Source organism: Pelophylax lessonae (assembly GCF_965119305.1).
Source record: "Pelophylax lessonae genome assembly, chromosome: 7".
Taxonomy (NCBI): domain Eukaryota; kingdom Metazoa; phylum Chordata; class Amphibia; order Anura; family Ranidae; genus Pelophylax; species Pelophylax lessonae.
Genome location: NC_138774.1, coordinates 44,731,603 through 44,749,715, shown reverse-complemented (window position 1 = coordinate 44,749,715; position 18,113 = coordinate 44,731,603). Strand labels below are relative to the sequence as shown.

Below are 18,113 nucleotides of genomic sequence, written 5' to 3'. Positions count from 1 at the left end.
GCAACAGCATCTCGCATTGCAATTTGCCATGATTGCAGCATGATTTATCGTGGCAAAAGCGCACCACGATTGGGGTGCCATTAAGAAGTAATGACATTGAATAAATGTGCCATGATTTTCTGCGATTGTGAATCGTGAGCAGATTCGCAGTGATTCTGCCCTCGATTCTGATCGCTCAGGTGTGAATGGAGCCTAAAGAGCAGACATAAGGGAGCAACAGGTACAGTGTACAGCCTCCCATTTCAGTAAATAGCTGTAAGCTGCTATGTCAGAATTTATGCTGGTGCTTGTGTAAGCTTGAGCATGGGCATACAACCCTGGACACCTGTGTGCATGCATGACTTTGCGCATGTGCTAGCATAAACTCTCATATAGCTATTCATTGCAATGAGAAGCTGTACACTTAGATCTGTGGAACCCTTATACTGGCTGTTTAACCACTTAAGAACCGGTCCTATTTCTGACACTTATTGTTTACAAGTTAAAATCAGGTTTTTTTGCTAGAAAATTGCTTAGAACCCCCAAACATTATAATTTTTTTTTTAGCGCAGACGCTAGAGAATAAAATGGAGATCGCTGGAATATTTTATATCACACCATATTTATTTGCGAAGCGGTCTTACAAAAGCAGTTTTTTTGGAAAAAATACACTTTTTTGAATTAAAAAAATAAGCCCAATTTTTTTCTAAAATGTGAAAGATGTTATGCTGAGTAAATAGATAACCAACATGTCATGTTTCAAAATTGCGCACACTCGTGAAATGGGGACAAACATTGGTACTTAAAAATCTCCATAGGCGACATTTTAAAAATGTCTGCCGGTTACCAGTTTAGAGTTACAGAGGAGGTCTAGGGCTGGAATTATTGCTCTCGCTCCAACAATTGTGGCGATACCTCACATGTGTGGTTTGAACACCGTTTACATATGTGGGCTAGACTTGCGAATGCGTTGGCTTCTGCGTGCGAGCTAGGAGGGACGGGCGCTTTCAATTTTTTTTCTATCTTGCCGTCACTCGTCGATATTACCCTATCAGAATTTTTTCCTTTTTTATTTTTTCCACCTAAGGTAGTGCTACCAGTACCAGGCTCCCCACAGCCGGGGGGCTGGTGTCATACAGAACTTGGGTATCCACTGGGTCATTAATATCATCCTCATCCTTTATTTTTCCGATCTGGTTCATTTTTATGTTCATCATGTTCATTCCAGTTGTTGGGTAGTGGATGGATCCATCCCCGGTCTTGCCCCGGTCGGTCCTTCAGCACACCCCCTGGTGGTAGTACGGTTGGAGCTACCTGGCATGAGCTGGGACCATCCCCCCGGTGATTCTTGGCTTGTTGAGACTGGTTACTTATTATTATTATTATTTTTGCATTTAATCTATCCTTGCCAAGATTGCCTATTGATGCCTGTGATATATTGTTTTGTATTTGTTTATACTCATTATCTCCATTTGATGGTCCTTTGAGTCGATGGTTGTCACCATCCCTGTTCTACCCCTAAGTGGTGTTTTGATAACATTACATTCATGATTGACGGGGTTGGTGGAACTTGATGCATGAATCTCGAGGTTACACATTGGCCAATTTTACATTTTGCCGCAGACTTGATTCATGCTCTACAGTTTCCAGTAGCGTCACCCATCATAGTATGTCTGGCTCTGCTCCTTGCTAATGCCTCGTACACACGCATCGATAGTTGGCTGTGAATTTTCGGCCAACGTCCGATCGGCCGATTTTCGGCTTGTTAGTATGATGCTTTCGACAACCGACTGCGACTTTTCGGCCGAACAAAATCTGGTGTGCATGCTATAAAATTTTTGTTGGCCGTCAACAGAACGGCCAATTTTCCATCAGTCAGTACAGATTTCGGCAGACAAAAATCAGATGAGCAAGACGGGGCATGCTCAGAGAAGAAAAAACACACGGAAAGTAAACTAGCACATGACATCACTTCTGAAGTTGGTTGTTGGTGGCAGAGAAAATTTGTGTGCAGCCTAGAGCACATTTCAACCAACACAACAACACTGGACAAAAGACGGCCGATCGGTCGGCCGATAATCGTTGCGTGTGTACGAGGCTTTAGTTTGGTTGCATTCACCTGGAGATCGGTAATTCCTTGGGTGGATATCCAGTGATTGCATCCAGCTGAGCCTCTTGCCCCTTTATTGGTTCCACCCTGCATTTGGTGGACTGGTATCCATGTATTTACATGATCTTGATACTTTTTTATTGCTCATATGGTAGCTGCAGCTGATCCATGCGTATGTGTTTGTTTTTAACCACTTCCCCCTGGGTGGACGTCATATGACGTCGTAAACTTTGCGGGGGTATACCGGGATGATGCCTCTAGCTAGAGGCATCATCCCGGTACCGTTGTTTGAAGCCGACGGTCGGCTTTCCGTCGGTACCGATCGATGTGGCTCAGGAGCCGCTCGATCGTTACCCGGGGGGGCGGGAGGGGACGTCCCCCCCCTCCCGCCACCTTCCGCGGCTTTTACCGGGGCTCCCGTCCCACCGGGAGCCCCGAGCACCCAGCCGGCGCGTCCGTCGGCTGGATGGAGTCCCGATGAATGCCGGAAACTGCATCGATCGGGTCTCCGATGACGTAACCCGGAGGCGGCGTCCATGACGTCACTTCCGGGTTAGTGTGCTGCAAAACGGCGGCAAATTTGAAAAACGGCTGTATGCAAAAACGCCGTTTTTGGCGTTTTGCATACAGGGAAGTGTAGTGGAGGGGTCTAGGGTCTTTTAGACCCTCGATCCCTCCATAAAGTGTACCTGTCACTACATATTGGTGTCACAAGGGATGTTTACATTGCTTGTGACAGCAATAAAAGTGATCAGATTTTTTTTTTTTTTAAAAACTGTAATAAAGTTAAAAAAATAAATAAAATAAATGGGAAAAAAAATAAAAAATTAGCCACCCCGATCACCGTTAGCTCGCGCACAAAAAAAAACGTATACGGAAGTCGAGCCGCGAATGAAATCGCTGTTCAAACCACACATGTGAGGTATCGCCGCGATCGCCAGAGCGTGAGCAATAATTTAAAAAAAAGAGCTACACTCTAACTTTAAACTGGTAACCGTTAAATAAATTTAAAGTGTCGCCTATTGAGATCTCTATTGACCGTAGTTTGTCGCCATCCCACGGGGGGGCGCAATTTTAAACCGTAACATGTTGGGTATCTATTTACTCGGCGTGACATCATCTTTCACAATATACAAAAAAAAATGGGCTAACTTTACTGTTTAGTATTTTTTAAATGCAGTGAAATGTAATTTTTTCCCAAAAAAATTGCGTTTTAAAGACCGCTGCACAAATACCGCGTGACAAAAAATATTGCAATGACCGCCATTTTATTCTCCAGAGTCTTTGCTAAAAAAATATATATAATGTTTGGGGGTTCTAAGTAGTTTTCTAGGAAAAAATACTGGTTTTAACTTGTAAACAAAAAGTGTCCGAAATAGGCCTGGTGGGGAAGTGGTTAATAACCATGAGGTCAATTTTTTGTAGTGGTGAGGTGGAATGTTTATTTCTCTTACGTCCTCCGACAGTCGCCGCCTCTTCATATTCGTCACAATGGGGTTAATGACCTTTCTCCGTAGGAGTAGCTAGGCAACAGAATATGTCAATATTAAGGCTTTTAACATATCCCACCCCCAGGGAGTGGTCCCCTGAGTCAATACCCTCCTACTTCCTGTATCCAATCCTCAGTTTCAATGTCTAGCTTGTCAGGAGTAGCTGGATGTCTCTATGCTGGGGCATTTTGTCTCAGCCTTTTCTCTTTTTTGATTTTATTTGAGTTCTTTTCTCTCTCTTTTACTTAGCTGTTCTTTTGTCAGCATTAGTTATTCTTCTGATGAAGAGGATCGTGCGGGCTGGGTCTCGGCTGACCCCCCTGGTCGCAGGTTGTGGGTCAGTGGTTTTCCAGCCTGCCATCGAGCGTTCAGTCAGGTATTTTTCCTGGCACACTGAACGACCCATCCCTGTTCGCTGCAGGGATGCTTTGGTGGGGTGGCTACCTCACTGGACGCCATGCGGTATCGCTCCGCAGTTCTCCTGCGTCCTGGTTGCGACTCTCCCTGTCCCATGTACAGTGGCTTGTTCGCTTGTGCGGGTTCCCCACGCCTGTTAGGAGGTAAGTGTATCTGTGTGGGGACCTGTCTGTTTGGGGGGTGTCAGTCTGGGACTGTGTAACCCTATCCCTGTTCACACTGTTGGTCTCCCTATATGTCTTGGCTGCACTCTGTGACATGCTGGCAGGGGGGGGGGGGGCCGTGCTGCACTGTATCTGTGTCAGGATTTGTGCTTTTTACTGTGTGACAGGCTGTGTGCTGCGGGGCATGATGTGTGTCATGTTATGCATACTTGCGGCGACCGCATGAGGTCTGCCATTGTTTTTCACCATTCTGCATGTGTCCTTGTGTTTTACTGTGGGCGGGAGCGGCGTTTTCGGCGCCAAATGCCGCCATTTTGGCGGCGATCGCTCCAGCCTCATGCTGACACTGCAGGCGGCCATTTTCTTGTAGCCCTCATAGGCTTCAATAGAGCGCCCTGTATTGCATCACTTCCTCTTCTCCTGGGCGCACCGATCGAGGCAGCAGCAGCAGCGGTGGTCTCTGCAGGTTTTTATCCTCTCTGTCCTGTAATCCTTGCCTGAGTTGTACTTTCCACTGTGGGGGTCGGCTGGTGCTAGTGAGTGAGTGCGGTGGGCTGCGCGTTTTTTAAGGGGATATTTACCCTTTATTCTCCTGCATTATTTGTTTGGGGCATGGATTCTCAGGAAAACAAATTCCCTCTCACTTTGGTGGGAGGCCAAGGGGCTGCTGTTTCCCCTCCAGGGGATGATTTGGCTGCGGTTGTAGTTAACCTTGCTGCTCAGGTGCGTATGCTGGTGGCTGCTCAATCCACTAAACGGCCCAGAGTTTCAATTTCCTCTGATTCAGAAGGCGATGGTGATGGGGCTGCTATGGCTGGGGTCCCCTTATCGGGGTCCCGTTCCTCCCTGGATCTTTTGGGATCAGAAGTGGAGGCTGAGGTGGAAGGGGTTGATAATTCTCCCCCTGGCTCGTCTGAAGAGCTTGCACTCATGGATGAAATGGTTGCTTCTATCAAACAAACACTGCACTTGCAGGATGAGCCATGTCCTCCTGCTGTTTTAGCCTCCTATGGGACGCAGCGGAGATGCAGGTCTTCACAGGTTTTTCCTTGCACTGATGATTTTCAGCGCGCTGTTAGTGAACAGTGGCGCAATCTGCGGAAGCCTTTTGCTGTACCAAGTAGGTTCAAGCTGCGTTATCCTTTCACGCCCGCTACTGATGAACGTTGGTATGTGCCACCTCCGGTGGATCACGCGGTGGCGGTTCTGAATAAGTCTACTGCGATTCCTGCTGAAGATACGCCGGTGTTCCGGGATCCCACGGACAGGAGACTGGAGTCTCTTACCCGTCATACTTATTCGGTTACCGGTTCTATGCTCAAAGCTATTTTTGCTTCCCTTATGGTGGCTCAGGCTGTCGCAAATTGGACGCAGGTGCTTAGGCGCGTCCTGGTGGCTGACTCTGCCTCTCCAGAGACGTTGGCTATGGTGGATCAAATCCATCAGGGTGTCATGTATTTGTGTGATGCGGACTTGGATATAGTACCGTTGGCTGCACGAGTGCACAGGGTGGCGGTGTTGTCACGCCGCCTGATTTGGCTGAAGTGTTGGTCTGTGGACCAGTCTTCGCGCAAAACCTTGGCTAATTTACCTTATAACGGATCTCGCCTTTTTGGCGATTCCTTGGATACTCTGATTAAAGGGATCATGGGTGGTAAGAGCACGCTCCTACCCCAATCCCACAAGGCTAAGGCGGCTCCTGGTAAGAAGTCCGCTTCCTTTCGGCCCTCTCAGGGCTCCTTTCGTGCCTTTCGGTCGCACTATAAGGGTAAGCCGTTCAAAGGCCAAGGTTCCCAGAAGAAGCCGTGGTCGGGTAAGCAGAAGTCCGGCCAGTCCGGATCCGCTGCTCAAAGCAGTACGGCCTGAAGGGGCGCCCTCACCCGATTCTGGGGTGGGGGGACGCTTGCTCGGTTTTCTTCAACCCTGGCTGGCCCGTGTTCGGGACAGGTGGGTTCAGGAAATCGTTCGATCTGGCTACAAGATCGAGTTTCTGTCTCGGCCGGCGAGCAGATTTTTTCCCTCAAATCTTCAACTGTCTCCGGAGCGTTTTCGGGATCTGCACCTGGCGGTGCGGGACCTGCGAGCTCAGGGAGTGGTGGTTCCGGTGCCTCATCGGGACAGATTTCGGGGTTCTATTCCAATCTGTTCACCGTGCCCAGGAAGGAGGGCAAGGTGCGTCCGATTCTGGACTTGAAGGCTCTAAACCGCTTTGTGCGGGTTCGCAAGTTCCGCATGGAATCCCTGCGCTCGGTGGTGGCTGCCCTGGTTCCGGGGGAGTTCATGGCTTCCATCGACTTGAAGGATGCGTATCTGCACATCCCCATTTTCGAGGGTCACCAGAGGTACCTTCGATTCGCCATTGCGGGGGATCATTACCAATTCGTGGCGCTGCCTTTTGGGCTCGCTTCAGCTCCACGGGTGTTCACCAAGGTGCTTGCACCGGTTCTGGCTTTGTTGAGAGCCCAGGGCATCTCTGTCCTGGGGTATCTGGACGACATTCTGGTTCGGTCTGCGACCAATCAGGGGCTGGTGTCGGACCTGTCCGTCACGATGCAGACTCTGCAGGAGTTTGGTTGGACGATAAACTTTCCAAAATCGACGCTGTGCCCGTCGGTTCGTCTTCCTTACCTGGGGATGATTCTGGACTCGGTCCAGGAAAAGGTCTTCCTGCCAGGAGACAAACTCAAGTCTGTTCAAGAAGAAGTCAGGTCCCTCAGGGACAATCAGTGCTCGTCCATCCGGACGTGCATGCGCTGTCTGGGATTGATGGTCTCAGCTTTCGAGGCGATTCCCTTCGCCTAGTTTCACACGCGGGGTCTCCAAGCGGAGATCCTGTCCAGGTGGGACGGGCGAACACACTCTCTGGATCTCCAGATTTCATTGAGCCATCGCGCCAGAAGGGATCTTCTGTGGTGGCTCCAGTCCCCGACGGTGTCGGGGGGCAAGTCTTTTCGTCCTCTCTCATGGACGGTGGTCACCACGGATGCCAGCCTGTCGGGCTGGGGTGGCGTTCTGGGCGTTCTGTCCGCCCAGGGAACTTGGTCGGTGGAGGAATCCTCCCTTCCGATCAACATTCTGGAACTGTGAGCGATAAATCTCTGCCTTCGACGTTGGACGGACAGGCTGCAGGGCCGTCCGGTTCGGGTGCAAACGGACAATGCCACGGCGGTGGCCTACATCAACCATCAAGGGGGCACCAGGAGTGCCCGGGCGGCTCGGGAGGTGGCTGACATTCTGTCTTGGGCCGAAACACACGTCCCGGCGATAACGGCAGTTCACATTCCGGGGGTGGAGAACTGGCAGGCGGATTATCTGAGTCGCCAGTCCCTGGACCAGGGAGAATGGTCCCTTCACCCGGATGTATTCCAGATGTTGTGCGCGAAGTGGGGTCTTCCAGATTTGGACCTGTTCGCGTCTCGTCTGAACAACAAGGTGAAACGGTTCGTGGCACGGACGCGCAATCCTCGGGCAGACGCGTCAGACGCGTTGGTGGCTCCGTGGCATCAGTACCGACTGCTGTACGCATTCCCACCGATTCAACTGCTGTCCAGGTTCCTTCGCAGGTTGAATTCGGAACCACGCACGGTGATTCTTGTGGCGCCGGACTGGCCTCGCCGGTCCTGGTACGCAGACCTCGTGAATCTGGCGGTCGACGCCCCGTGGCGTCTGCCTCTTCGAGAAGATCTTCTGTCTCAAGGACCGATATTCCATCCTGCTTTACAGTCGCTGGCTTTGACGGCCTGGCTGTTGAAACCGAGGTCTTGAAGGATAGGGGTCTCTCCCCGGAGGTTATTCACACTTTGATCAACGCGAGGAAGTCTTCCTCGGGGAAGGTCTATTACCGTACTTGGAAGGCCTATTTTGCCTGGTGTGAGTCCAGGGGGCATTCCCCTCGCTCGTACTCGGTGTCTAGGGTGTTGTCCTTCCTTCAAACAGGTGTTGACCAGCGTTTGGCGCTGGCTACGATCAAGGGTCAGGTGTCTGCGTTGGCTGTTCTTTTTCAACGCCCTGTGGCACCTAACTCCTTGGTTAGCACTTTTGTCCAAGGGGTGCGACATCTGGTCCCTCCTAGAAGGGAACCACTGCCTCCTTGGGACTTGAATCTTGTTCTATCCGTGTTGCAACATGCTCCTTTTGAACGGATCAGGAAGATTTCGTTGTCCATGTTGTCCAAGAAGGTTGCTTTTTTGGTGGCGATCACTTCGGCTCGCCGGGTGTCGGAGCTAGCGGCCTTGTCCTGCAGGTCTCCGTATCTGGTCGTTCACTTGGATAAGGTGGTCTTGCGACCTAACCCTTCGTTTCTTCCGAAAAAGATTTCGGATTTTCACCTAAATGAGGATATTTTCCTGCCTTCGCTCTGCGCGAAGCCTAAGCATCCGAAGAAGGTGGATTTGCACTCCCTGGATGTGGTTCGGGCGATCAGGGTTTACCTGGACTCGACTGAATCTTTTCGCAAGTCGGATTCCTTGTTTGTCCTTCCTGAGGGTCCTCGGAAGGGCATGGCGGCGTCGGCTTCTACCATCGCCAAATGGATCAGACAGGCTATTGAATAGGCATATGCTTTGAGGGGAAAAGTTCCTCCTATGCCTGTGAAGGCGCACTCTACCAGATCTCTGAGTACGTCTTGGGCCTGTCATCATCGGGCTTCTGTGGCTCAGGTGTGTAAGGCGGCGACTTGGTCGTCCGTTCACACCTTCACGAAGTTCTACAAGGTGGATGTTCAGGCATCGGCTGATGCTTCCTTTGGCCTCAAGGTTCTTAGTGCGGCAGTTCCTTAGGGTCCCTTGTTTTTTGGGGCCCTTGGCTGTTTGGGATAAATTTTTATCCCTAGGTTATTTGTTTTTTTCCTGGGTTGTTGCTCCTGTTGAGCACCTGTTTTTTCATGCTGCCCAGCTGGGTTCCTTCCCTTGGTAAGGTTCCTTTCTCTGATGTGGAGACGGCGTTGCCTTAGGCGCGGCTGCGTTTCCCACCCCTCATGTTTGCACTGCTTTGGGACGTCCCCATTGTGACGAATATGAAGAGGCGGCGACTGTCGGAGGACGTAAGAGAAAACGGAATTTTTGTAAAATCTTACCTGTAAAATTCTTTTCTCTGAGTCCTCCGACAGTCGCCGCCCCCGCCCCTCTTTTGGGGTTTGATTGTATACTCTACTGCTATTCCACTGAAACTGAGGATTGGATACAGGAAGTAGGAGGGTATTGACTGAGGGGACCACCCCCTGGGGGTGGGATATGTTAAAAGCCTTAATATTGACATATTCTGTTGCCTAGCTACTCCTACGGAGCAAGGTCATTAACCCCATTGTGACGAATATGAAGAGGCGGCGACTGTCGGAGGACTCAGAGAAAAGAATTTTACAGGTAAGATTTTACAAAAATTCAGTTTTTCTATTTCATTGAAACTGTATGTTCCATTTTTGATTTAATAAAATATGGTACTTTTATTAGGAACTTTTTGGTTTCCGTGCGTTTTTTGTTGACCTACATATATTCATACCCCTGTAACTCTATCATATGGCACTTTCCTTGGGTAATCCTATTTTCTAGTTGTCCAATTCTTTGTATATCACTCGACTTCCTGCCTGGGGCATGGGTGGATCGGATAATTTTTCCCGCCACTGACGGCTCCGGTAAGCCGGGAAAATGACCGGGAAGGGAGTGGGCATCTCTCCCCCCGCCCATTTAAGTGATCCCGTGGAGAATCCGCCACTGGGACCACTTTTATGTGAAAGAGGATCGCCCGGCCTGTAGGAAAATACTGGGGATATGGCAGCTATCTGGTATTTAACGTCAAAGTACCGTCGTAAAACTGTGGTGGACGGTCCGGAAGTGGTTAAAGCGGTTCTAAAGTCAAGGCATTTTTTCACGTACCTAATACACTTGCACCAGCGCCCACTTCCCCCCCTTTTTTACATTTTGCACAAAGTGGTACACCCATTTTAAAGGGGCAGCAGGTTACCTTAAGTGTTACCAATACTAGGAACCAGGCGCCTTCACATCCACATCTCACCTCTTTTCTCCACCCCCTACCCACCTCTCAGTACTGCCATTTTAGAGAATACAGAACCAAGCATCATTTTGTGGTGCTAAGTAAGTTGTATGGAATATGGTAATGATAACAAGAAAAGCAGTAAAATAGATCCCCTGTAGCCAGGGACAATATAGCCCCGGCCAGCAACAATAGATCACTCTAACAACAATGGACCACCCGCAACAAAATTCCCCGCCTAGCAGAGATAGACTGCCGGCAGCTACAACAGATCTCCCCACAGGCAGCATCAATAGACTCTCCATCAGCCAGCAACAATAGATCCCTCCCTCAACAGTAGATATCTCCCAGCAACAACTGACCCCCCAGCAATATAAGACCCACTCCCAGCAACAGTAGGTCCCCCAACAACAACTACAGACCTCCTCAGCAAAAATATACCCCCTTGCAAAAATAGATCCCCTTCAGCTGGAATAAATCCCCCAGCAGCCAGCATCAATAGACCCTGCAGCACATCTCAGCATCCCTTGTCATTACATACAATCTGTGCTGGAGGTGCCGGAACTTAGTTCCCCCCTCGTTCCCACTGACAAAAAGCCCTGCTCATGCGCATACGAAAACAGCGATCGCACCAAACAATGTGAGGTATCCCCACGAACATCACATCAATTGCAATAATTCTTTTTTTTTTTTTTTTTTTTTTTTTTTTTGTATACAAACTTTTTTATTAGGGTGAAATAATTCTAGCACCAGACCTCCTCTGTAAATCTAAACTAATAAACTGTAAAGGCTTGTAAAGCATCACCTATGAATAATTTATTGTACCATAGTTTGTCGCATTTCACAGGCCTGTGCAATTTTAAAGTGTGACATGTTTGGTATCTATTTAATTGGAGTAACATCAAATTTTATATTTTACAAAAAAAATTGGGTATTATATTGTGTTTGTGTTCACTAAAATTCATTTTAAAAACTGCTTCGCAAATACCGCATGACATAAAAAATATTGCTATTGATTGGCCGAGGGACAGCAAATGCAAGACTCCGTGATTAGCTGCTCTGGCTGACATAGGATTGCAACATGCCTGCCTCACCTCTCTCCTCCCTATTCTTTAGGGCAACCCTCAGAAGCTGGCACGAACACTGAGTGAAGATCTGGCACCTGTCACACTGCCCCTCCACCAGATGTGACACTGCCCCCCCCGCACCACCACATGTCACACTGCCCCCCCGAACCACATGTCACACTGCCCCCCCCCCCCGCACCATCGCATGTCACACTGCCCCCCCCCGCACCACATTTCACACTGCGCCCCGCACCACCAGATGTCACACTGCCATCCCCCTGCACCAGATGTCACACTGCCCCCCCTTCACCAGATGTCACACTGCCCCCCACCACATGTCACGCTGCCCCTCCACCACATGTTGCACTGCCCCCCGCACCATCACATGTCACACTGCCCCCCCCTGTCACACTGCTCCCCACCCATCACACTGGCCCCAATTTCCTGTCACACTGGCCCCCACCCCCGTCACACTGCTCCCCACCCATCACACTGGCCCCAATCCCCTGTCACACTGGCCCCCACCACATGTCACACTGCCTCCCGCACCACCAGATGTCACACTGCCCCCCCCCGCACCAGATGTCACACTGCTCCCCCTTCACCAGATGTCACACTGCCCCCCACCACATGTCACGCTGCCCCTCCACCACATGTTGCACTGCCCCCCCACCACATGTCACGCTGCCCCTCCACCACCTGTCACACTGCCCCCCCACCTGTCACACTGCTCCACCATCCATCACACTGGCCCCCACCCCCTGTCACACTGCTCCCCACCCATCACACTGGCCCCAATCCCCTGTCACACTGGCCCCCACCACATGTCACACTGCCCCCTGCACCACCAGATGTCACACTGCCCTCCCCCCGCACCAGATGTCACACTGCTCCCCCTTCACCAGATGTCGCACTGCCCCCCACCATATGTCGCACTGCCCCTCCACCACCTCTCACACTGCCCCCCCACCTGTCACACTGCTCCACCATCCATCACACTGGCCCCCATCCCCTGTCACACTGGCTCCCCTACCTGTCACACTGCTCCCCACCCATCACACTGGCCCCAATCCCCTGTCACACTGGCCCCCACCACATGTCACACTGCCCCCCGCACCACCAGATGTCACACTGCCCTCCCCCCGCACAAGATGTCACACTGCCCCCCCTTCACCAGATGTCACACTGCCCCCCACCACATGTCACGCTGCCCCACCACCACATGTCGCACTGCCCTCCCACCACATGTCACGCTGCCCCTCCACCACCTGTCACACTGCTCCACCATCCATCACACTGGCCCCCACCCCCTGTCACACTGGCTCCCTTACCTGTCACACTGCTCCCCACCCATCACACTGGCCCCAATCCCCTGTCACACTGGCCCCCACCACCTGTCACACTGGCCCCCCTACCTGTCACGCTGCTCCCCCACCCTTCACACTGGCCCCCATCCCCTGTCACACTGCCCCCCTACCTGTCACGCTGCTCCCCCACCCATCACACTGGCCCCCACCACCTTTCACACTGGCCCCCCCCCCGCACCACATGTCACACTGCGCCCCGCACCACCAGATGTCACACTGCCATCCCCGCGCACCAGATGTCACACTGCCCCCCCTTCACCAGATGTCACACTGCCCCCCACCACATGTCACGCTGCCCCTCCACCACCTGTCACACTGCCCCCCCCACCTGTCACACTGCTCCACCATCCATCACACTGGCCTCCACCCCCTGTCACACTGCCCCCCCCCCGCACCAGATGTCACACTGCTCCCCCTTCACCAGATGTCACACTGCCCCCCACCACATGTCACGCTGCCCCTCCACCACATGTTGCACTGCCCCCCCACCACATGTCACGCTGCCCCTCCACCACCTGTCACACTGCCCCCCCCACCTGTCACACTGCTCCACCATCCATCACACTGGCCCCCACCCCCTGTCACACTGCTCCCCACCCATCACACTGGCCCCAATCCCCTGTCACACTGGCCCCACCACATGTCACACTGCCCCCTGCACCACCAGATGTCACACTGCCCTCCCCCCGCACCAGATGTCACACTGCTCCCCCTTCACCAGATGTCGCACTGCCCCCCCACCATATGTCGCACTGCCCCTCCACCACCTCTCACACTGCCCCCCCACCTGTCACACTGCTCCACCATCCATCACACTGGCCCCCATCCCCTGTCACACTGGCTCCCCTACCTGTCACACTGCTCCCCACCCATCACACTGGCCCCAATCCCCTGTCACACTGGCCCCCACCACATGTCACACTGCCCCCCGCACCACCAGATGTCACACTGCCCTCCCCCCGCACAAGATGTCACACTGCCCCCCCTTCACCAGATGTCACACTGCCCCCCACCACATGTCACGCTGCCCCTCCACCACCTGTCACACTGCTCCACCATCCATCACACTGGCCCCCACCCCCTGTCACACTGGCTCCCTTACCTGTCACACTGCTCCCCACCCATCACACTGGCCCCAATCCCCTGTCACACTGGCCCCCACCACCTGTCACACTGGCCCCCCTACCTGTCACGCTGCTCCCCCACCCTTCACACTGGCCCCCATCCCCTGTCACACTGCCCCCCTACCTGTCACGCTGCTCCCCCACCCATCACACTGGCCCCCACCACCTTTCAAACTGGCCCCCCCCCCGCACCACATGTCACACTGCGCCCCGCACCACCAGATGTCACACTGCCATCCCCGCGCACCAGATGTCACACTGCCCCCCCTTCACCAGATGTCACACTGCCCCCCACCACATGTCACGCTGCCCCTCCACCACCTGTCACACTGCCCCCCCCACCTGTCACACTGCTCCACCATCCATCACACTGGCCTCCACCCCCTGTCACACTGCTCCCCACCCATCACACTGGCCCCAATCCCCTGTCACACTGGCCCCCACCACATGTCACACTGCCCCCCGCACCACCAGATGTCACACTGCCCTCCCCCCGCACCAGATGTCACACTGCCCCCCCCTTCACCAGATGTCACACTGCCCCCCACCACATGTCACACTGCCCCTCCACCACATGTCACACTGCCCCCCACCACCTGTCACACTGGCTCCCTTACCTGTCACACTGCTCCCCACCCATCACACTGGCCCCAATCCCCTGTCACACTGCTCCCCACCCATCACACTGGCCCCCACCCCCTGTCACACTGGCCCCCCTACCTGTCACGCTGCTCCCCCACCCTTCACACTGGCCCCCATCCCCTGTCACACTGCCCCCCTACCTGTCACGCTGCTCCCCCACCCATCACACTGGCCCCCACCACCTTTCACACTGGCCCCCCCCCCGCACCACATGTCACACTGCGCCCCGCACCACCAGATGTCACACTGCCATCCCCGCGCACCAGATGTCACACTGCCCCCCCTTCACCAGATGTCACACTGCCCCCCACCACATGTCACGCTGCCCCTCCACCACCTGTCACACTGCCCCCCCCACCTGTCACACTGCTCCACCATCCATCACACTGGCCTCCACCCCCTGTCACACTCCTCCCCACCCATCACACTGGCCCCAATCCCCTGTCACACTGGCCCCCACCACATGTCACACTGCCCCCCGCACCACCAGATGTCACACTGCCCTCCCCCCGCACCAGATGTCACACTGCCCCCCCCCTTCACCAGATGTCACACTGCCCCCCACCACATGTCACACTGCCCCTCCACCACATGTCACACTGCCCCCCACCACATGTCACGCTGCCCCACCACCACATGTCGCACTGCCCTCCCACCACATGTCACGCTGCCCCTCCACCACCTGTCACACTGGCTCCCTTACCTGTCACACTGCTCCCCACCCATCACACTGGCCCCAATCCCCTGTCACACTGCTCCCCACCCATCACACTGGCCCCCCCCCTGTCACACTGGCCCCCCTACCTGTCACGCTGCTCCCCCACCCTTCACACTGGCCCCCATCCCCTGTCACACTGGCTCCCCTACCTGTCACGCTGCTCCCCCACCCATCACACTGGCCCCCACCCCCTGTCACACTGGCCCCCCTACCTGTCACGCTGCTCCCCCACCCTTCACACTGGCCCCCATCCCCTGTCACACTGGCTCCCCTACCTGTCACGCTGCTCCCCCACCCATCACACTGGCCCCCACCACCTTTCACACTGGCCCCCCTACGATGCATACTAGCTCATTATGCCTTTGTCTTTGCAGGTTTTTTTTTTTTCTCATTTTTTTTATGAGGGTTTACTTCCTCTTTAAAGTGGTTAACCTGAAATTTAAAAGTGTTTGCATTAAAAATAAAAGATACTTTAGTTTCGCTTTAGGAGCCCACAGTCAGTCTATTTTATTTTAAAATGGCTTCATACAGTATCTTACTTTCACTTTTCAGGTATCTCAGTTCGCCCGGTAACTGATGATCATTCGTTTTCCTATTGGACAGGCTGAATCAGTCCAGCAGCACTGCACATAGCCTCACCCTTTTGAGTTACGTGTTCCCTGTATGTCTGTTGGTGAGCACAGCTCATGGTGTTGCTTTGCAGCGCTCTAAATAGATCAGCCCCAGGAGGGTGAGGATGGTCCCCTTCGTCCTGATTATTCTCGAGATGTCAACAGTGTATTGTGGTGAGTTTAGAGGGGGGGTTATATTATATGTTGTCCTAATTCACAATGCTAACGCAGCAGTGCTTTTTTTTTCATAGATCGGAGAAATGAGTTACATGACTACAAAAAAATCTATGTTCATGTTTTTACAAATATATTGAAAAATCTGAAAAAGGCAAAATACTATTTAATGTATTTTTGTTTGGGCAAAGATTGGTTGATTCTTTAATAGATTTCAGAAGGATTGTTCTTGTCAGACCAATAGTGGAAGTCCAATACATGTAGTAGGTAGTAGTGTAGATTTTGGCCCTGCACCCCATAAACATTTCGGTTAAAAAATAAGGTCTGTTGAAAGTACAGTACATGGATAGGAAACTGCTTATATGTAGGGGCCCAGAGAGCAATGATAAAGGACTCGTTCTCTGTATGGTTTAAGGTTGTGAGTGGTGGGCCCCAGAGTTTTGTCTTGGGGCCAATGCTGTTCATTGTGTTTGCAGACCAGGGCAGTGTTGACATTTTTCACATGCATGTTAACCACTTAAGCCCCGGAGGATTTGGCTGCTCAAAGACCAGGGCCTATTTTGCGATTCGGCATTGCGGGACTTTAACGGACAATTGCGCGGTCGTGCGACGCTGTACCCAAATTGACGTCCTTTTTTTCCCCACAAACAGAGATTTCTTTTGGATGTATTTGATCACCTGTGCGATTTTTACTTTTTGCGCTATAAACAAAAAAAGAGCGACAATTTTGAAAAAATAACAACGTTTTTCAAATTTTTTTTAATATGAAATTCCCCAAAAAAAAGATGTAAAAATCAAAATTTTTTAACATCTTAAGCCAATTTGTTTTTTACTACATATTTTTGGTAAAAAAAAATTGCAAAAAGCGTTTTTGAATTGGTTTTCGCAAAAGTTATTTCGTTTACTAACTACGGGAAAGATTTATGTCATTTTTATTGTTTTTTTTTTTAACTAGTAATGGCGGCGATCTGTGATTTTTTTTTTTTGCAGGACTGCAACATTGTGGCGGACAGATCGGACCATTGACTGACATCTTTGACACTTTTGGGGTTACCAGTGACATTACTACAGTAATCAGTGCTATACATATGCACTGTTACTGTAAAAATGACACTGGCAGGGAAGGGGTTAACTTTATTAGTGATCAAGGGGTTAAGTGTGTCCCTAGGGGCGTGATTCTAACTGTAAAGGGGTGTGGCTAGTGATGTAACCACAGAGACATACGATCCTACATAGCAGAATCGTATGATCTCTGCAGTTACACCAGGGAGAATGACAGGCGGCTTTGTTTACATCAGCCGTCTGTCTTTCTCCCTCTCCAGCAGGAGATCGCGAGTGGCCGGCGGACATCGGAGCCGCTGGTCATTTGCACGGGGATGTCAGAGAATGAGCGGGGACGGAAACGCGCCTCCGACAGCGCGCGCTCGCCCCCAAGAGGCTCGTGGGCGAGCGATGTACCGGTAGCTTTGCCCAGTAGGGGCTGACTGCCGCCGTATATAGTCGTGCGGCGGTCGGCAAGTGGTAAAAAATACACATTTCTTTTGCTGTAAAATTACTCATAACCCCCAAGTATTATATATGCTATACAGTGCCTTGTGAAAGTATTCGGCTCCCTTGAACTTTTCGACCTTTTGCCACATTTCAGGCTTCAAACATAAAGATATAATACTGTAATTTTTTGTGAAGAATCAACAACAAGTGGGACACAATCATGAAGTGGAACAAAATTTATTGGATATTTCAAACTTTGTTAACAAATAAAAAACTGAAAAATTGGGCGTGCAAAATTATTCAGCCCCTTTACTTTCAGTACAGCAAACTCTCTCCAGAAGTTCAGTGAGGATCTCTGAATGATCCAATGTTGACCTCAATGACTAATGATGATAAATAGTATCCACCTGTGTGTAATCAAGTCTCCGTATAAATGCACCTGCACTGTGATAGTCTCAGAGGTCCGTTTAAAGCGCAGAGAGCATCATGAAGAACAAGGAACACACCATGCAGGTCCGAGATACTGTTGTGGAGAAGTTTAAAGCTGGATTTGGATACAAAAAGATTTCCCAAGCTTTAAACATCCCAAGGAGCACTGTGCAAGCGATAATATTGAAATGGAAGGAGTATCAGACCACTGCAAATCTACGAAGACCTGGCCGTCCCTCTAAACTTTCAGCTCATACAAGGAGAAGACTGATCAGAGATGCAGCCAAGAGGCCCATGATCACTCTGGATGAACTGCAGAGATCTACAGCTGTGGTGGGAGAC

At 51.6% G+C, this 18,113-nt stretch overlaps 2 protein-coding genes across 2 annotated transcripts in view; one reads left to right on the top strand and one right to left on the bottom strand.

The window, feature by feature from the left end:
* TAP1 (transporter 1, ATP binding cassette subfamily B member) overlaps positions 1-18,113 on the bottom strand; it is an 895,619-nt gene that overhangs the window by 604,415 nt on the left and 273,091 nt on the right. The gene's annotated exons all lie outside the window — the stretch shown is intronic.
* LOC309560898 (class I histocompatibility antigen, F10 alpha chain-like) overlaps positions 15,726-18,113 on the top strand; it is an 85,118-nt gene continuing 82,730 nt past the window's right edge. The window contains exon 1 of the mRNA XM_082264588.1: positions 15,726-15,851. Within this exon, the coding sequence (XP_082120714.1) occupies positions 15,803-15,851 (49 nt within the window). The 5' untranslated portion in view covers positions 15,726-15,802. The remainder of the gene's footprint in view (positions 15,852-18,113) is intronic.